Source organism: Catharus ustulatus, chromosome 1 (genome assembly GCF_009819885.2).
Source record: "Catharus ustulatus isolate bCatUst1 chromosome 1, bCatUst1.pri.v2, whole genome shotgun sequence".
NCBI classification, from domain to species: Eukaryota; Metazoa; Chordata; class Aves; order Passeriformes; family Turdidae; genus Catharus; species Catharus ustulatus.
In genome coordinates this window covers 3,818,465-3,839,718 of record NC_046221.1, presented here as the reverse complement: position 1 = coordinate 3,839,718, position 21,254 = coordinate 3,818,465, and the positions used below count along the sequence as shown (strand labels likewise).

The 21,254-nt window shown below is 43.1% G+C and overlaps 1 protein-coding gene across 2 annotated transcripts in view; it reads right to left on the bottom strand.

Annotated features, from left to right (window-relative positions):
- The window catches only part of CRHR2 (corticotropin releasing hormone receptor 2), a 134,125-nt gene that overhangs the window by 26,671 nt on the left and 86,200 nt on the right, over positions 1-21,254 (bottom strand). For both annotated transcript variants that reach the window (XM_033068099.1, XM_033068104.2), the window contains 4 exons: positions 11,764-11,881; positions 9,571-9,724; positions 7,074-7,134; positions 2,900-2,972 (listed from right to left, as the gene is read on the bottom strand). In XM_033068099.1, coding sequence (XP_032923990.1) covers positions 2,900-2,972; positions 7,074-7,134; positions 9,571-9,724; positions 11,764-11,881 — 406 coding nt within the window. The remainder of the gene's footprint in view (positions 1-2,899; positions 2,973-7,073; positions 7,135-9,570; positions 9,725-11,763; positions 11,882-21,254) is intronic.

Below are 21,254 nucleotides of genomic sequence, written 5' to 3'. Positions count from 1 at the left end.
CAGACAAGTAAAAAATCAATCAATCAATCAATCAATCAATCAATCCATCAAACCACTGCCTCATTCAGTTTTTGTACCTGAGATACAACACAGTGATGTGATCTAGAGATGGACTTGAGAGCTGTTGCCATGATCAAAGGCGTTTCTTAGGCAAATCTTTATTTTATTTTTATTTAGAGCTCCTGCACGACCTGTTCCTTGTGTTACACCATCCTGTGCTGCAGCAGCTCGATGCACAGAGGTAAGAAAATGAGAAATCAAAACCAGTGGAAATAATTTTTCACAGAAAAAAATCCTTAAAATAATATTTAAACAGAATTGCATCTTTAGAAGCAAGTTTTATCCCTCTAAGAATATTCAGCACTCTAATCATACTGAGTGTGATGCTTCTGGAATACACAAAGATGTGTCCAAGAGGTAACCAAAGCTCACCTGAGCTGGGCACTGAGCTCTTGGCTCTTCACTCAGGTGGGTGAAGCCAATTTTAGCTGCCCCAGGAGGAGTGTTCCCAGGTGCACAGGAACTGTGATTTCATGGAGTGTTTGGAATTTCACCTTTTAGTGTTATCCTCTTTTGGAAATAATATTAATTTCTTCTTGTAATATTTGTGCCTCTATTTTTCCAGCAGAGGCCTGGGACAGCTGTCTCAGAGTTGTCCTATTTTTGAAATCCCTGTTTTCCACCTGTGGTGATCACTCCTCACTGGAGGAAAGAGGAAGCACTTTGTGCTGAGGCAGAGACAACATCCCATCTGGGTTATGCTGCCCTGAGCACAGGGCACACTCAAATTTCAGTGCTTCTAATCCTGCACTTTTCACAGCACCCTTCAAAGGGTCAACTCCAATAATAGCAAGTGATGCTTCAGTCATTATCTAGTTTGAATTTATTCACATTGAGGATAAAAAATGAGCATGTCAAGAGGCTTTAAGACAACATGGAGTTGTGGGTTTTAATTGGAAACACTCCAAAAGGGAACTGAGAGTTCAAATTTAAAAAAAAAAAACAACAAAACAAACCAAAAGTGGGGGAGCAGATTTTAGGAATCAGGAGTGTGTTGTAACAGGACCTTTCAGACTTGCTGTTTAGATTTTGTTGGCAGAGGGGAATAACCCCAAGGTGAGGGGAGAAGGGCTCACCCTTCTCTTATATAAATTGTATCCTTTCCACTCCACCTGCAATTACTGCTGTTTTCTCATTAGTGTTTTAATTAGGGCTCAAGTGCAGGCAGGCCAAGGTGGAAGGTTCAATTCACAGTGTCAGGTCTGGGCTTCTCACACTGGCCCAGTTTAGAGGGGTCTCAAGGCTCTTCCAAATTAGTGCAGATATAATGAGCTGCATAGAGAGTGGCAGCCTCCAACTACACCTCCATCTTCTGGGTCTCTTTGGGTATTTAAATATTTACAATGCTGTTCTGAGAGGAAAAAGCCATTTTCATGACTCTATGGCATCTGTGAGAGATGCTACCCAATGATTTTACAGATCCTGTGGACTACAGGGGTTACAGACAATTCAGAGTCACAGATTTCCAGGCAATGATGTGAAACCCAAGTGCTCCAAGTATCACAAATCTCCCTCTTTGTGTTGTCTAAATAGGATTTATTTGTGAGGGAATCTCAGTAACAGTGAGGTCAACTTACTCTGAGGCTCTTTCTGGTTTTGTGATGGCTCCCTCAGCAGCACAAATTTATTTTATATATCACACCCATTGCTATTTCTTTCCTTAGAACAAAGAAGAAATTTTACATAAAAAATATACTCCTATTATGGATTTTTTTTCTCTTTTCAGGTGAACTTTTTGCTGTATCTTAACAATCAACACAGAAATGAACTCTCCTGCTCTCAGGACACACACTCAGATCAGCTGCTGGGCAACACAGAAACTTTTTTCACTCTGAATCCCATGAGCAGGGCAGTGACAAGCTGAGAACATGAGGCCTCTTAGCCTGGAGAAAGCTGCCAGTGGTGCCTGTTGAGGAGCATTCACACCTTTCCCGTGGGGGCTGGAGTGACAAAAGGGACAGCTGCAGCAAACCTTGATTTCCTAAGAGAGGGGAACCCACTGAGCCCTGGCAATTTGCTGTTGGTTCTCCTGCCTGGAAGAGCAGAATCATTTTTTTTATCTTTGTCCTTGCTAATAGCTAACAAATACTTTCCATCCACACTCAGTTTTGGTTTTTTGTTTTTTTTTTTTTTTTCTGGGGAAGCACCACTGTGCTTCAGCTGAAAGCTCAAAATGGGTTTGAATGAGCTTCCTTCTCCCTCTGCCTACTCCTGGTTAGCACAAGAGATGGAGTGTTGGGTAAACAGATAAACAGCCTGGAAAGTGTGGGCAGCACTGGGAAGGAAACTTCTCAACAGGAAACCTAGAAACAAGCACACAGCAGTGATGGTGGTGGAGAAAATGGAGATGGGCTGTGCAAGATGCAGTTCCTGACTGTGATTATTACATTTTTCTAAATAGGAAATTGCAACAAGCACACAGCAGTGATGGTGGTGGAGAAGATGGAGATGGGCTGTGCAAGATGCAGATCCTGACTGTGATTATTACATTTTTGTAAATAATGTGTGTGACAGAATGGCTGCAGTTGTCATGAGCCCCAAGTGGATGAGCAGATATTGTAATGCACCCCCAGCTTTGAACATTTTTCCTTCCCACCTCTCAGAACCGTGTACAAAAGGCACACAGCAGAGCAGGGGGAGGAGGAAAGAATGGCCCAGACCCAAAGAGACAGCCAAAACCAAATCACTTCAATTCTTGCAGCGTTATCCACTTCAGAGAACACCTGAAGATGTTTGGCCTTGTTTGTGTCTTATTTTTCATAAAAGCAGATGTAGAACATGACAGATCAAATCTCTCAGTGGGAGATGGCAGTGTCCTCCCACCCACACAAACACTCACCAGGAGAACAAGAATCACTGGCCCTTGGTAGATGTAGTCAATATATTTCCCTGGCTCTTTTCCAAACCAGCACCTGTAAAAAACAAAACAAGTAAGAAAACAATTTGTAAAGGTAAATTCGCTGCTTTTAGACTGTAATATGAAGGACACTATAGAGAGATGCTCCTTTACTCACTGCATTATTTAATCATATATAAACAACCAGCAAGTACTTGAATTTCCTGCTGCACATCACCTGTTGTTGGACACAGCTCTGAGCCCCACTTTCCCCTCCCATTAAACATTCATGTTCCCTCTATGGTTTGGGGTATTGCCTATGTAAATATTTACAGGAAAAATGAGAACCTGCTATAAGAAGGGTGCAGGAGATGTCTGAGAAAGGCATTAAAGAATTGTTCTGTGTAAGAGAAAAAAAACCTCCTTTTATCCAGAGACACATTCCACAAAGTTAGAGCTGTTAATTAAAGCAAAAGTCTCAAGTTGCAGGGAAATGCTGTCTAAATAAAACACTGAATGGGTAAGGAGTCATCCAATTGTCTTTGAAGGCATCTGAGGACCTCTGGAAATGCTCAAAACCCACACAGATGTGGCACTTGGGGACATGGGTTAGTGCAGGACCTGGCAGTGTTGGGTGAGTGCTGGGCTCCACGATCTGAGAGGCCTTTTCCAACCTAAATGATTCCATGGCCACCAAAGCCAGCAGACAGGACAGAGCCATCACTTGAAGCCACCAAATTCCTGCTCCAACATCCCCTTCCAAACTGTCTGGGACAGCCCAAAACAGGCTGGGAACGGACTGGGGTGAAGTGAAATGTCCCAGAGCAGAGGAGAGCTCTGAATACAGATTCCCTCACAAATAAATCCTGTTTAGACAACACAAGGTGGGAGATTTGGGATACTTGGAGCACTTGGGTTTCACCTCATTGCCTGGAAATCAGTGACTGCTGGATGTGACACACGTGACCGAGCGCTGGCCTGGCTTCCACTCATTCCAAGTGGTTTTTTTCCTGCTGTGTAACACAACAAAAGAGCCCTGTGATTTCACAGCAACCCACACTGACACTCACTTCATCCTCTTCACTGAGAACAATAAATCTGTTCTGTTTATGGTGGTAAATGAATGAGAGACCTGGCTCAGGTCTGAACTCACACCATTCCCTTTTCCTTGGGGTAATTTTGGTCCAAGCCAAAAACTAACCAAGTCCAAAACTATTCCTGGGGAATGACTCTGGAGCTAGCAGGAGCCAGAGGACATTCCCAATAGTCCACAAACTGCAGCTCCCCTGATTCTAGAGGCCAAGAAGATTTAATAATACAGTTGTGAATTATTCTATGCAATTTGGAAGTCAAGCCTTAGCAATTAATCCAGGCCCAGCTAATTTAGTATTACAGACACAGCCACGGGGTCTGGATCCAGAATTCCACCAAGCAAAGACAGTTTTGCATTCATAATTCCTTAAGGCTTAGATCATTGGAGCTCCAGATCCCTTAGGAAGTAGATTTTGGAGTTCAAGGGTCTGAGAGTTTTCTTCCCTGTCATGGATACCCCATAACAAGTCTATACAGAAAAACTTAAGCCTTCCCCATGTTTGCTTTAAACAGATAATTCAGTGACACTGGAGCCATGGAAACAAGGGCAATTCCTGAGCCAGGGAGACCACAGAGCCACATTTGCACTTTTACAAGCAGCAGGATGTAATTGGTGGCCTCAAAGAGGTTGGAGCCTGTAAGGCACAACTTCATGAGTCCAGGGAAGTGAACTGGGATTAGGAAAGCTCTGCTTCAGATGGGATCCTTGTGGATCACACCAAACCCTCAAAGCCTCTCTCCAAAAAGTGGTGTTTGCTAGAACAGGAGGAGCTGCCTGCCCACTGCAAGATGCTCTGATTGGCCAGGAGTGTGGAGGTGCACAGCTGGAATCAGAGCACACTTCAGCACCCTGCAATTATTTGCCTTTTCTTGGCTCAATTCCTAAATCCTTTAAGTTCCAAATGAATGAGGGAGCTTTGAGTGTGTTAGAAATGTGAAAGATGTCTGCTATTCCCTGGTGCACTGGCTGAAAATGAGTGTGAATTGAAAATTTTGCAACTCATCTTCCAAAATTTGGGCATAAAAGCAAGACTTGGAATAAGGTAGTTTCTCCAGCCAAGTTATCATCCAAGAAGAATCCCCAGGGCAGCCTTAAATGAATGAAAATGTGTTTTTGAATTTTACTCTTTTTTTAATGTAGCTGGAAAGACATGAAAAAAAAATAATTACAAGATATGCCAAGGCAGGAAACAAATTTCTCCAGAACTTGCAAGATCTACATTTGAGAGAAGATTCTGAAAGGCATTTTGGGAGAACTATTTTTTATTGCCTGAAACTCAGAGAGCTAAGAGAAGCAAAGAGTTCCTGGGAAGCTGGCTGCTTGACCAGAGGGACTAATATGAAGCAGACTGAGGCATGTGGCAGAAATTAGTGGGCTAGAAAAAGTCAGCAAAGAATTTGGAACTGAGCTGGTAGAGCACAAATAATGTTCCAGGGCAAAGGCTGCTTGTTGTTCTTTGGAATTTAAATGTTGTTTAGCTGGAAGACCAAAATGCTGGAATTTATTATCTGAAGTCCAGTATCAGACCAAGGTTGTGCTGAGTGAAGATTTAATGTGGATTTATTTCCACACTGAGGGACAAACTGTGCAACACAGGACTCTCCAGGGGAGCTGCTGCTCCAAGGTGCCTTTTGCAGGTAGTGAAGAAAAAAACCCAACAGCTTTTTTAGTTTCTGTTCATCTCATTAGGTTGTATTGTTACATTGTAATCTAAATATTTATAATTAAACAGGGTGAATAACACCCAGAGGAGTTATTTGCCAAAAAATATTATAAATGTCTGCAATTGATTAGCAATATTTCACATTTAGAGTCTTAACTGTTCCAACTAGGACTTTTAGCTAAGGTATTGCAAACTGTTCTGCCAATCACCTGAACTCTGACTTTAAATCCAACACAAGCCATTGTTCCTGCAATAAAATAATTTCTTTAAAAACAAAAAAGACAGACTTAAATCACTGACAATTATTTGCTGCATCTCTGATAATTTTTTGGTGCATCTGTGTGAAATAAAAGCCATTTAACCACTTTTTATTCTTTCTTTACCTATGGAAGGATAAATAAACACCCCCTGAATATTGAAGAGGACAATTCAGGAAGACAGTAGTGATAAAACTCAGATGTGTAAAACACATTTCTGTTGAATAGCACTACTTAATATTCCTCAGGGTTCCCTGACAGTTCTTTATATAACCAAACCCACCACTGGTTTTATCACTATTGTTAACTGGATCTCACTTAAATTCTTCCCCTTAACAAATGCCTATCAATGAAATTACTGCAATAACTCTTAATAACTTGTGTGTGTTTTTTTAAATTGAGATTTAACAGTGCTTTTTTTTTTTTCAAAGTTGCCATATTTTGCTAAACCCCAGACAGAGTATTTGCCACAGTACCAGTTATAGTTGCCTCACTATAGTGCACAACATCTCTATTAAATACAAAGATTCAAAAGTTGGGAAGCTGGTTAAAACATTTTCTTAACATCCTTTCTATTCTGAGCTTTCAAACTACAATGACCTACACAACCTGAACCCCAGCTCAACCTCCAAACAACTTAAATGGATACTCAGATGGAGAAAGAGGAACCTCCCATTTTTCCTGAATTTTGGGCAGTCCCAAACAGTCTTGGGAGCTGCAGGCAAGTCCCTGTTTGCTGCCTGTGTCAGGGTCTGACCTCCTGGGAGCAGCACATGATCCCCAGTGCTCAGGACAGAAAGGACAAAAGCTCTGGCAAGGAGCAAAGTCAGGACCCTGGGTTTTAGATGAGGAACTTCCAGCTGTTTGAAGAATTAGGGGAGGAGATCCCCCTGGGAACTTGTCAGAGGAACTGATCAGACCTGGCAGCTCTTTAGGGACATTTTCCTTGGAAAACAAGAGCTCTCCAACCCCATGCAAAAAATCAGGCAGGACAGGACATGGCTGAGCAAGGACCAGATCCTCAAACAGAGGCAGAAGGAAATGCACAGCCAGTAAAGCAGGAATATGTGACCTGGGATATGGTTTGGATGTGTATTTATTTCCTAATTTGTGGAAAGGAATACACATCTGAACCACACAAACACAAATATTAACATCACTTACTGTTCATTTTCATAGTACAGCTTGCCAATGGCCCAGGCAATGATGATTGGACAGGGAATACCTGCAGGAGAAAAAAAAATAAAATAGGAGTTTATCATGGATGGATGGATGTGTCCATGGTGCCAAAGTAAATTCAGATTTGTGTGAAGAGAGTCTGAGTTAATGAATGGCAGATCTAAATAACAGTGGTCCTGTCTTGCTTTGCTTGAGACATCACCACTGCTAAGGTCTTTTAATTTTAAAATGAAGAAAGATCATCTCAACAAAACTTTAGTACCAATAAGGAAAGTTAATAAAAATATTAACAAACACACACATATATATCTATATTTCCACAGAAGTGACCACAAGAATTTTGGCTGACTGAAAGGCAGTTTTGGTCCCTTTTCATTTTCCTGCACATGATACAGGAGAATCCTAAAAGACAGTACTTGGAAGTGTGTGTTTAGGTTTTTTTTTATTCCCTAGGCTCCAAGAAGCTTGTAAACATACTGGGATCTCTAGATGAAGTACAATTTCAAAACTTTCAACCATTTGTTTGAGTTCAGTGTTCCTTATGAAATAGGATTGTGAGAAAGACTAGCTTGGTATCTTGCAGTATCAGAATTTTTGTTTTTTTTATTTTCTGAAGGGTCCAGCTACTTTTAACTTTAAAGACATAACTGCACTCCCTAACAAGTGTTAGTCCTTCCAAACCAGCTGGTTTGAAGGGGATTTGCTGGAGGAGGAGGAACCTGAAAGGGAGGAAGAGTACAGTAATTTCACGATTATAAGCCACACCTGATTATAAGCCGCACGTTACAATACAGAGTGTGATCAAAGGTATCTGTTCTATCACCATCTGTTGAGGGTGGGGGCAGTGGTCCTGATCTCTGTGGGAGATATTCTGCTAATGGGCCATCCATTGAAACCAGGCAGGGCATTGTTCTTTATCTTTTCACAACCCATCCTTCCTCCAGCCAGTCATTTTCTGCTCATGGCCATTGAGTCCCACTGTGGCACTGATAAAATTACTGCATCCCATTGGGAGTTGCTCCAGCCAGGGGGAAGAGCCCAACATTTCTTACCAAGATAGAAACAGAGGTTTGGGACACTAAGGGAGCCCCTTTCTCCACTGGACTCCAGAGGAAAACCGGATTTCTCCACATCCCCACTGGAGCTCCGGAGGGAAACTGCACCTTGTACAGGAGCACTGCTCCAACTGAGCCACATCTGTCACTGCAGGAGGATGCAGCCACCATGGAATGGGACTGCTGCCAACACCCTGCCTGACGGGTGTCAGGTTGTACTCTGACTGTGTCAGGGTTTGGGGTTTGTTCTTTGTAGTGCTGTATTTCTATTTTAATTTCTCTAGTAAAGAACTGTTATTCCTAATTCCCATATCTTTGCCCGAGAGCCCCTTGATTTCAAAATGATAATAATTTGGAGGGAGGGGGTTTCCATTCTCCATTTCAAAGAGAAGCTCCTGCCTTTCTCAACAGACACCTGTCCTCCAAACTAAAACAGCAACTTTTCGTTCTTTGTCCATATATAAGAGAAAATGGAGCCATGTCCTCTCTCCTGCAGGAAAACATTTTCCTTGTTAAGTGAGGAATAGGGATTTGAGAGTAAGACTGGTAAAAGATGTGTATGAGGAGGCAGAGCAGAGGCAGAATGCACCCAAATGGGGCTGGAAAGGTTTATTCAGCTCACAGCACTCTGCATTAATCATGAGAGACCCAGAGGATGCTGACAGAGGTAGGGAGTGAAAACACCAGAGTCAAACCAGTCTGTGGGTCTGTAGAGCTGTGTAAGCAGCTGATTTTCCAGTCTGCTGAGAGAATTGAAAACTATTGGGGAAAAAATTCAATCAACTCCCCAGATAAACATTTTCTTTCTACTACAGCTCCTCTTCCCTCCCATTTGATTTTGGATTGAATTACATATTTTGTTTCAAAGACTGTTTCTGCCTTCAGAACTGCAATCCAATTACTTCTGCAGAGAGGAAGAGGCACTTCTGAACAAAATGTCATTCTGCTTTCACAAAAGAAAATATTGGTGACTTTTTCCCACCTTTCTTATTTCAACAGAAAAGAACTGCTAGATTCACTAGTTTTGTTTGACCTCAGATTTTCATTCAAGTGAAACAACTGCCTGCATGGGGCTTGTCCTGCCAAACATCTCCTGGCTGAGTTCAGAACATGGAGTTGTTGGTTGGGAAGGACCTCTGAAGGTGTTTGCTCCAATTTCCTGCTCTGAGCAGAACTATCAATACTCACCCACCTCAGCCAAGGCTTGGCCTGGCTGAATTTTTAATAACCCCAAGGTCAGAGTTTTCACAGCTTTGAAGTCACATGTTTCAGTGTTCCACCATCTCCTGGTACATTTTCTGTTTTCTTAACATCCAGCTGGAACCTCCCAGTCTGCAGTTTATGGATATTCACAGTATTTATTCTTGCCTCTCTTTGTCTTTAACATTTTCATGCCAGGCACCATTTTAACCACAAAGGTCACTTACACCATCCTATGAAGAGAAAAACCCATTTCCTCAGCTTATCTGTGGAGTAGGTCATCACTATAGCAGTGTGTAAGTAGCAGCCTTCCACAAACATCCAGAAGAAGTTGGTCACCACAAAATAATTGTAGACAGTGGTAATACATCGACACCAGGGCTGGAAAGGGAATGGAAAAGAATATTTTAAAATCATGGTGAGAACTTTTAAAAGATTCTGTGTGATGTTACTCCCTTAAAAAAATCAATGGTAGAATTCATTCATGGGATGCAGATTTATCCTGTGGCTTGGAATCACAATATTTTAGGTGCTGCCAGAACTCAGATCCATCTGTGACCTTCTGCTGAGGCTGGCTTTGACCATAACATGCAGGATCTGCTGTAGCTAAACCTTTCTGGAAAATTCAGGTTCCAGAACAAGCCTCCAAGAAGAGCAGATCGTTTGATCACAGGTGAGCTGATGATATTTAAAGGAAAAAAGTACTTTAAAAGCATGTTTTTATCAGCTAATTATCCCCTCTGTTCCTGCCACTGGTGCTCCATTCTGTAATCACACCATGTCACATGTCACCTCTGAATTTTGCCACAACCTCAACAGGAATTTTTTCTCTATCACTAAAGCATCTCTCCAGAATGGCTGTGCAGTGAACATGCCAGCAATAAATCCCAAGGAACTGAGGGTAATTTCCATAGTGCTGCTCACCTGGGTCTGGGAAAACTCCCTCTTACCAAGCAGACATCGAGTGCATTCCTGAAGCACAATTCTGATTACCTGGGCTCTCTGCTATCACTGAGTTTGGTCACTTTGGTCTCACCATTCTCCAGCCTTTTAATTAACTCTAGTGAAGTGTTTGCAACTTCTACCCTCAGTTAATTTTATTTTAGCATTGATGGTCTACAGGCAGCCAACAGAGCAACCAAACTCAGTAAAATTCTGAGGTTTAAGAATTTACTGGGCAAGAAGCACAGCTACAAAATGACAGTCTATCCACAAGCTGTGATCACTTCTGTTTTTTGAATAGAAATAAAAAGAAGAAATCTTTTGGATGTGTTAACACTTTTGTTTCTGTATTATTTCATTAATATTTAAAATTTAGTTTGGCTTCACCCTTAGAATAGGATTAAAGCCTAAAACAACACAGAACAAGCTGAAAAATTTTGTTTTCAATTCCCTTCCCTTCCCTTCCCTTCCCTTCCCTTCCCTTCCCTTCCCTTCCCTTCCCTTCCCTTCCCTTCCCTTCCCTTCCCTTCCCTTCCCTTCCCTTCCCTTCCCAACTGTAAAAAAACAATTATATCCAATTATTTCCTGTGTCAGAACTAAAAGGAACTGGCCAGTGGATTGGGAATGAGGGTTCTTGATCCCCACATGTACCCACATTAAGCTCCAGATAACTTCACCAATTCCTTCTTGATTTTTTTGTAAGCATCATAAAGTTAATGCAAAATATTTCCACATTGATGCTTCTGTATCTGTTATTTAATTTCCATTGATAGCACATCAATAGCTAGAATAAATGATGTCCCCATTCATTTTTGGTGGTGTTATTTTGACTGGCTTATCTCACAATCACATAACAAAGTTATCACTAATCTTGTATAAAGCACCTCTCCTAAAAGGGCTGCAGAGAAAAGATGAGCTAATGAAAACTGGGGCATGTGATGATCCAGCCTTGTCTTTGCAGGTTTATATTTTCATTGTCACTTTGTGCTCACATTGTAAGAGGTATTTAAGTCCTGTCTGCAAGTGATTTTTCCTAATAAACTGTGAAAATCTCAATAAAGACTTGCAGCATTATCATGAGAGCAGGTCACACAGCATGAAACTGTTGGCCACAAACTCCATCCTTTGGAGTGTGAGACTGCCAGAAACACAGAGCAAACACTGAATGAACAGAATTTACATTTTCTCAAAGGACCATCTGTTAGATCTCAATAATAACAGAGATTTATGCACGGACATCTTCTTTGTGTGAGCACTAATGATTTTTCTATTTGTTTTCCCAAAGCATGGGACTGAAGTTCAGATGTCAGATCTCACATTTGAAGAGCTAATCAAGGATGAGGAGTGCCCAGCTGACATGGAAATGAAGAGAAGCATGGCAGTCTCTGTGAGCACATGGATCAGTGTCCCTTGCAATATTCATCCAAACTCAGCACCCCAAAGCCCAGGGCAGGGCCCTGGCACCTCCCAGCACTCACTTCATTGCTCTCATGGATGTTGTGATCTATCATTTGAAGCAGAAACCACATCACATTCCTCAGGATGAACGTGGTGATCAAGTTCCAGTGGATAATATTCCGCAGGCATCTGATACTCCTGAACAGGGAAACAAATTTAAGTGAGCATATAGTGAAAATACACACACACATCAGTAACTTATAAAAGAAATGAGTAAATTCTGTTCACTGCAGTTTATCCCCCTGCAATCCCTCTGTTACTCTGAGAAACAGGAGGTTTGTGGTTTTGCAAAGCCATGCACAACAATTTGTCTTGACAACACAATTGAATCAATTCAAGCAAGTGTAACAGGATCTACTGGAAAAAGGAATAAAACATTCAAATGGCCACTTCATCCTTGGTTATTGGTTTTGCTCCCCTTCCCTCCATCTCTAGAACAACTGGAAAAGCCTCTGAACAACCAGGCTGCCCTGGAGGCTGCTGAGCTGCTCACAGAAGGAGAATTAGTGACAAATATTTGTGCTGGAGTGGCAAAGCTGGAGTAGTTTACATTTGCTTAATTCTTGAACAGGCTCACCTGTGTGAGTTGGAATTAATGCAACAGGAGAGCATGAACTGCCTGGTTTTCAATCCTGGGCTTAGCTGCACATCCTCCTTCACCAGGAAATATTTGTGTCTGTTTTTAGTCCCTTCCCAGCCCCCATTCAGGTGCAATGTAAATTATGAGCTACAGTAAGCTGGGACACAGTGCCATAAAACAAAAGACGGCACATAGGAAATAGAAAAATAGAAATTGCTGCTGGAAATGCTTCCAGGAGGCATTTAGGGCATGATACTATTGCCAGAAAACCAAGCATCACTGAAGCAAGACAGGTGACAGGTTCAATTTAAGACCAGAACATTTCTCTTCTGATTTTTTGTGAACTGGTAAAGGATGGCAAGTGCCAAGCTGCAGCACTGCAGTTACAGAATCTTCAATTAAATGATCTTTTCTCAGCTAAAAGCAAACCACTCCATTTATGAAAATCACTTCCACAGGGGTTCAAACAGCTAGAGCACTTCCTGGGATCTGGCAGTGGCTGTATCAGGCTCCCTGCTTGCCAGGGAAGCTGCCAGATAATGTGGGACAAACACAGAAAGTGGCTCAAAGCTGCTCAGCTGGAACTGACTGATCTCACCCCAGGGGCAGCAAAAGAGAGTCACAATCCAGTAACCAACTTCTTGTTGCCTCAGGTCTTTTTGCACAGCAAACAAGCCACTCTCCTTAACAACAAACACTATTTTCCTGCCATAAAACACTCAAAGTATTTTTCCTAGGACTAAATTAGTCAGTCTTAGGGCCAGAAGCAATTCTGTTATGTCCTTCAGCCTCACAAATCTCTCAGAGATTTCAAGCAATTTAGCAAAAAAAACAAACAGAAGAGCTCCCACGTATGAGATAGAGAGAGACACTCAGAGGTGTAACCCTGATAAGCCAGTGTTAAAACAGCCTCTGAGTTTAACAACTCAGGCTGCCAAAATGAAATTGGTATTTGGTTTGAGAGCCTCAGTGACTCATGATGAGTTATCTGGAGAACAAACCTCCAGCTGCTCAGACCCTTTCTCTTTTATTTAAGCTACAAACTCCCAAACACTGCTCTTGCACATGTCACACACGTCCAGCTTTGAGAATCTCACTTCTAACAAAAGGCTGAGGGTCAGGGTTTGGCTTTCAAAGAAATGAGGCAACCAAGCTGCCCATGCTGAGCCCTAGAGATCACCTGGCTCTGAAACTTCCTACTCAGGGCTGTCCTCTGTGGATCATCCTGCACACAAATGTCCTGCAGCTGCTCTTCACCTACATCTTTTATTCACTCCCTCCAGGTCAAGGATTAGCAAATGAAAGGATGAGTTTGAAACATTGCTTCTAGGGAGGGGAGGAAGTAGGGACTAAAACTAAGGAAATTCAGGTCAAACAGTGAGTTATGAGATGAAATTAATTGCTTTGAGAGCTCTAACAACAAAACACACTTGCCACCTGAATATTTCTTGGTAAAGGTAAGATAAAGCAGTGGGGGATATTCAGATATTTTTTAGTTTAATCATCCCATATGCTGGAACATCACTAAATCTGGCTAGGGGAAATCTTACTGCCCCAAGATTTGCAGCAGGACATTGGACTGGACTCACAGGCAAACAGGATCAAATAAAGAGTTGTAGATTTTCGTTTTCTAAACAAGAATTTTTCCCCCAGGAAGATCCCAGTCATCAAAACTACATTGCCTGTCTTAAGAAAACCTCAGTGGACTTGATGATCTCAAAGGTCTTTTCCAATCATAACAATTCTATGGTTCTATGTTTCTATCTAGTGCCCACATGATCTTTGCCCTCCTCACTGTTTCTTGGTTCCCACTGGTTTTTATTCCTTGCCCATCAGTCTGCATCCTTCAGACTTTTAGTGATGTCTGTGCAGGACCCAGAGCAACAGGGGCTGGTCTGTGTTGAAACCCCCAAACTTAACAGATAATTATCAAATCTCTCCTTGTTTTCAAAAAGCCCCATTTTTTGAGGGAAGGTGTAAAATTCATGTGGCCAGCAGCTGGAATGGACCAAACTGAAGCTCTGGCTCTGGACACGAAGCAGGGACAGCTGGCTCTCCTGTCCCACTATTTTGGGTGTGAGTACCCCCACCCCACTGCCTCATTCCCTTCTGGAGACACTGGGTGTGTGGCTTGGATGGTGAATAGGTGCTTTCACCTGCTAAAAAGCTTTCTGTATTTGGGGTTAACAGAGCCATGAAAGGTTATCTGAGATGCCTGAAGTGTCACAGACTCCCTTAAATAACTCAGGCAGTGATGTGACCCCAGGCACAGAATGGTTTTAACCTTTTCCCTATTTTTTTTTTTCGTTTGTTCTTCCTTTTCATTTTCTTTTAATAAGAGTCCCAACTGGACACTGAAAGTTTGTTATTGCTCACCACAAGCCCAGAGCCCATGGCTCTGTCTCCTAACTACCCCCAGCACAGAAATCACAGTGGCAGTAATGCAATTCACAGCCAAGGCCAGAGAAAGCTGGAGAAATAATTGTGTCAGGATTGGAGTGGGGAGGGAGAGTCTGCAGGATTGTGAAGTGTGTGGAGGCTGCAGGGCAGAGCAGTGCAGGGCTGCAGTGATGGAACAGGGGATCAGCCACCTGAGAAAGCTGCTCTCATTTTCAGGCACTGCTGGAGCATGGAATTATTGTAATTTAGTGTGTGTAAAGCATCTGGAGGGATACTGAGGAAAGGGTCTCCTCATTCCAGGCTTTATTCATGTGAGACTGCTCTGCTGGGCTCAGGAGCTTACCCTGTGCACAGAATTCATCTCTGCAGCCAGGCTGGAGTCTGAGGTGGGCACTGAATGAAGGACATCTCCCAAACTGGGCAACAAAAGTGCTGAACAGGAGCCCTGCAAGCCCTGCAGCTCAGCTAATGCTTGCTGAAAGGATAAAGCTGACCTTGTCACACTCATTCATCTCAAAGCCTGAGGAAAAAACCTCAGAACACTCACAGGAGTCATTTATCCTCCACAGGTCTTTTCCTGCCTCTTTGTAGATAGAAGGTGGCTTAAATTTATGAGCTTTAATTTAAATGTAAATACTCCTGTTATTCATGAGAATGACCTGTCTCATTTTGAAAACTTAAACACCCATATCAGTCTTCCACGGCAATGAGCCCACAATTACTTCCTCCTTGATTAATTATTGGCTTTGCTCTGTGGAGTGGAAAAGTAACCAAGGCTGTGCTCCAGGAGCAGCAATAAGTGCCCTCCCAGGCAGCACAGAAAAAGAACATTCCCATCACACTGCAACTGGCAGGAGGCAGAATTGAAAACACCTTCAGCTGTGTCACAAGTTAGTGAACTGAGCTTTCCTGGAGGCACAGGGGTTGGCATGAATGAATTTCCTTAGAACCCAGAAACTGAGAAATCTGGGGTTGTTCTTAACTCAGGAGGGGGATGTCACAATCTGGGGGTGGTGGTAGTGGCAACATGAAGAAAATGAGCACAGAGAGCACAGAGCTGCCTCTCAAGAGGGAAAGAGGCACATGGGAGAGGGGAGAAATGGGAGCTGAGGGGATTGGGTGCTGAACTGCTGCTTCAGACACAATTAGAGCACTGCTGGGAAGAAATTGTGACTTACAGAGCTATTCAGAGTTCCCCAGCCCAAAGGATCCGATGATAGAAGGTTTCCTATTCATCTTCATGTCAGGTAACATCCCTTATGCCATTTCCACTTGTTTTACAAGCCTTGATATGTGCTGAATGGTGCAAGAACAGCAGCACAAATCACCACCCCAGAGATCCTGAAGGCTGGCACATCACAGACACCACAGACTGAGGCTACAGGCTTCCACTGAGAAGGATTTCATTATTTCCTTCCTATTCTAATCCTTTCCAGACCAAAATCACTGGCCACAGCTTTGGCTGGACTCTTCTGGTAGTTCTTCCCCGGTGCATGGTCTGAGGATGGATTGAACAAAGAGAAGTTGCAGCAATTCACTCAGCATAGACTTAAAGACTGAGGTTGGAACATAAAGACATAAAATTTTCAAAATTTCACTCAGACCAATGTGCCATTGAGGCTGGGAATCAGTCTCTGTGGGGATCAGTAAAAATTAATTTGGGAAAGAGCACTGGAAGCAGGGGAGTTGAACTGCAAGCTGTTCCTTGCTCTTACCTCCTAAAATATCCCTGATTCAGAGACTGTGTTTAAATGCATCAAATGATCTCACTGGTGACCCCAGCTCCTCCCAGATTCACTGCACTCCTTTTGTGGTTTCATGTCTTCATATCCTCATATCCTCATGTTTTCATGTCTTCATATCCTCATATCCTCATGTTTTCATGTCTTCATATCCTCATATCCTCATGTTTTCATGTCTTCATGACCCAGACAACTGGTTAGAGGATAAGAAGCACAAACAGCATTCTCCTCTATCTTTCCACTTGGAGGGAATGATGAAGGAAGGAAGAGCCAGCAGATCATCAATACCTGGCTCCAAGCATGGTGTCACCAGGAGAATTTTGTGGTTTTTTTCTATCATGTTGGTCTACATGACACCAAACCTGTTTCAAAGGCTGATGATGTGAGGTTTTGGGTAGAGGAGTGTAGCAAGTGACAGCACATTCTGATGGGAGGCTGAGTTATGAAGTGCCTTGTTTTATATTTGCAGGAATTTGGGGACAGCAGTAGCAAAGCTTGTGAAGAGATGGGAAGAATTTGGAGCACAAGTTTGATGAGGAGCAGCTGAGGAGCTGGGGGTGTTCAGTCTGCAGAAAAGGAGCCTCAGGGGAGACCTTCTCACTCTCTAGAACTCCCTGACAGGAGGGGCAGCCAGGTGGGGATCAGGCTCTGCTCCCAGGGAACAAGGGACAGGACCAGAGGAAATGGCCTCAAGTTGCACCAGGGAAGGTTCAGATTGGGTATTAGGAAAAAATTATTTGCTGAAAAGGTGAAGAGGCATTGGAACAGCCTGCTCAGGGCAGTGGTGGAGCCATCATCCCTGGAAGTGTTCAAAAACCATTTAGATGTGGCCCTTGGGGACAGGGATTAGTGGTGACCTGGCAGTGCTGGGGTAATGGTTGGAGTCAATGACCTGAGACTTCTACTCCAACCTCAATGGATCTCCATGGATCTACAGGAGATGTGTGTATTCCAGTGAATCCAGAGCCCATCTCTGGCTGTGCTGGCCACACCTGGTGAGATTATCTGGGATCTGGGAGAGCCTCCCTCTCACCACACACACAGAGCACCAGGCTCAGCTCTGCAGCAGGCTGCACATGAAGAAGCAATTCAGGTGAAAGCCAACATGCTTCTCCTTGGCCTTCCTAATCAGTAAATCAAGAGTGAGGTGTGTTGTGAGAAATGGCTCACAACAACTCCTTTATCTGATCTGAGAACAGACCATGCTCTTCCCTGACTCGGTTTCCTACCACCAGCATCCTGAGCTGCCTCGTGTGCAGGGTGTCAGAGCTGTTTCCACGAACAAAAACAGCAGCAAAAGGGAAAGAAAAGCAGAATTCTCCAGCAGCTAACTGCAGCTGGGTCAGAGATGGGCAGAAAGAGCTTCTCATTGTTGGCAGAGAGAGATGTCCTGCTGATTATTTCCACCAAATGACCTTAATTGTGCGATTCGACAGAGAAAGCAGAGAAATAGAAACCCCATTCTTTTGACTTGCAAAATTGTGAGATCTGGAAAGGCAGAGAGAATATCACATCAACTCTTTCTGTAAAGGTGGCCTCATTGATTCAGAAATGGACATCTATAAATAGCCCTGGTAAAACTCAAAGTAGCTTTCTGTTGATTTATTGGGTTTTTTTCTCACTCTATCCATACAGTAGTATTTTTCCTCTGGGATGCACAGAGCCACTATTTTCTGATTCAAAGCATGAGACAAACAATTAACATTAACAATCATAATAATGTGCCAGCGTGGTTGAAAGCTTGCTGAATTAGTTGAATCATCTGCATAGAAATAATTGCAAATGAAAACTTTATTAAGGAAGCTTGGAAACCTTCTATTAATTCATGTAGTATTCCATTAATAATGATGTTCAATTAAGACTACTGTCCCAAAGTCTCTCTGGAAACAGTTGATAGGAGAAATAGGAGTGCACTTTGCTGGAGCCATTCCTATTCCACAACTAGAACATGCTAGAGGGAGAATCATGGGCAATACTTAAAAAACTATTTCCCCTCTTTAGTCTTTTCTAGGGCAGGCAAAGCACATGCACAACCCATAAATGGCACAGAGTGGGAAGAATACCTCCCAGCAAGTTATTTCCCAGGCTCTGTGCCTGTCAGGGCCTATTTGCTTTCACCCACATGGAAGCCTCCCCTGAGGTCCCCACGGTTTCCCCTGTGTGCTCCATCAGTGCACAAATTGTGGAGCTCCTAATGCTTCCAGATGGGAACAGCAGCTGGAGAGGCTGGCAGGGAAAAATCAGCCTCATGGTGGCAGTTGCCTGGGGGAATGTAAATATTCCCACAGGAAAAGCAAGGGAAGAATGGAAGCCTGGAAGGAAGTGACAGCTTTATCACAAGGACAGGAGTGAAGTGCTCAGGGTGAAGAGAAGAAGCAGCAGCTTCTGTGAATATTTAGGATGTGCAGAGACCCTAAAAATAAACCCACTGTGGAGCTGTCTGTGCATTTGCTCTTTTCCAAAGCTTCACTCTCCTGCCTTCAAGCCAGTTTTTAATCACAGGACATGGGGCATCCTGCCTGCTTTAGACACAAAGGCTTTCAGCTCTGATGTTCCAGGGGTGGGAAGGATGCAGCCAACACAACACACAACAGGCAGGGCAGCCCCAGACTGGCTGTGCTCACTGCTGAAAAAAGGGGGAATTGAAACCCAGCCCCTGCAAGAACACAACTCCAGCCTTGACTGTGCCATCAAGCCATCCACTGGAGAAAATTCCCAATTTTTACAAGAATGATAAAAGTACAGATGACTTCATTTAGTGCAGCATAAGATTGTGGCTGAAGAAAAAGATTTAGGACTCTGCACTAAATGGTGGTCAGATGTCAGTAATTTTTGAACAAAGAGAAAACAGGGCTGCAAAGTATCTTTTTGAGCAGAAAATACCTTGCAGCTCAGGTTTTCTCACACAGGTTGTACTTATCAGCCCACACTGTGGAAAAAGGAATGTTTGCCATGGAGAGTGACCACTGGAGGATTGCACAGATCAGAGACTTCAGAAGGCAGACAGTGAGAGCTCAGAGTATTTGTTCTAGCTTACAGCTACTGTTTGGGAAATACAAGTGCACAGCATGTCCTCATTCATAATCCCTATGGGATTACACAAAAAAACCCCAAAATCTGAAACTAAATTAATTTAAATAACCAGCTAGGGAATTCAAAGGTTATGCTTTTTCAAAATTTTATTTTAGTTTTAATGCAATTACACAATTAGCAAAGTTTATCACATTATCTACATTTGCAGATACTGTGGTGATAAACTAAGGAGCAAAGTCTGAGCTGCTGATGCTGCTGTTCACACTCTCCTTGGCCTCATTTACACCAAGACATGGTGTGAAATATTTAATTATTTTGGAGCATTTGTCCAGGAAGTCAGGAAAGATTGGAAACCTCCCAAATAATCATTCTTATGCTTGGTTTAAACACTGGGCATTAGGAAATGTGTCCAGGGGCTCAGCCTGGGCACGTCCCCAGGGAAGCTGCTGCTCCCAGAATGGGCAGAGGGGACCCAGAGGCTGCCAGGGGTGTCCATGGCCCATGTAGGGGTGACACCTCTTCTCTCTCTCATGTTTTAGCTGACAGAGCAATGTGGAGCAGCAGAATTCACAGAACCATGGCATTGTTTAGGTTGGAAAAGCCCTGCGAGATGATCAAGTCCAACCATTGACCCAGCACCACTAAACCCTGTCCCCAGGTGCCACATCCACATGGGTTTTGAGCATTTACAGGGATGGTGGCTCCACCACTGCCTTGGGCAGCCCATCCCAATGCCTGACCACTCTTCCAGTGAAGAAATTTTCCTTAATACCCAACCTAAACTTCCCCTGAAACAACTTGAGGCCATTTCCTCTGGTTCTGTCCCTGCTACCTGGGAGGAGAGCCCGACCCCCCAGGTGTCCCCTCCTGGCAGGGAGTTGTGCAGAGCCACAAATCCCCCCTGATCCCCCATTTCTCCAGTCTGAGCCCCTTTCCCAGCTCTGTTCCCTCTTTTAGATTAGGCAGAAGAGAAGGTTCCTGAGTGCTGAACAACTGTAGTGGAGTTAGTGAGGGACCAACATGTGCAATTCCATGGGTGAAAACTGAAATTCAACCATTTAGCACTTGAACAGCTGCAGGTGCATCTACAGTTCACAACTCCAAACATCATCTTGTAAACATATTCTGTGATTTTCCTTCCCAGAGATTACTCAGGATGTGTTTTTGGCTTTTTTTAAATATCAAACTGCACTCCTAAGTATGATTCATATATAAACTGCAAAGACCCAACTTTGCTTTCCTCCTTTCTCTGAAATCTTGGAAAAGTTGGAATGTTTTCTCCACTGTTCCCCAAACCATTCCATCATCAGCACAAGTAGAACACAGACAAGTTTTAGCTTGTCAGTCACCATAGATCTAGATCTTTTAAGAGCAGTTCCATAATCAGAATTCAAAGAAGTTCATGTCCATCTCCAAAAACTCACAGCCAAAATCTTGGCAGCCACAGAAATATCCCAGCAGTAACATATTTCTAGCACAGGATAGAAAGTGGCCTCCAAACCTCACATCAAGAAAGGAACTGAGCAGAACTGAGCATTTAATAAATTCCTGATACTCTAGTTTGACTCCAACTTAAACTTTTTCCTCTACCACACTGCTCTGGGACCCCTCTGCTCTGTGGGTGGAAATCATCCTTTCATATCCACTCCTGAATCTGTCTGTAGAGCACCTATACCCATTTTTTCTTGCACTGACACTGTCCTTGATCAGAAGCAGCTCTTCAGTTTCCAGTGTTTATCCACTGCTGATGTATTTA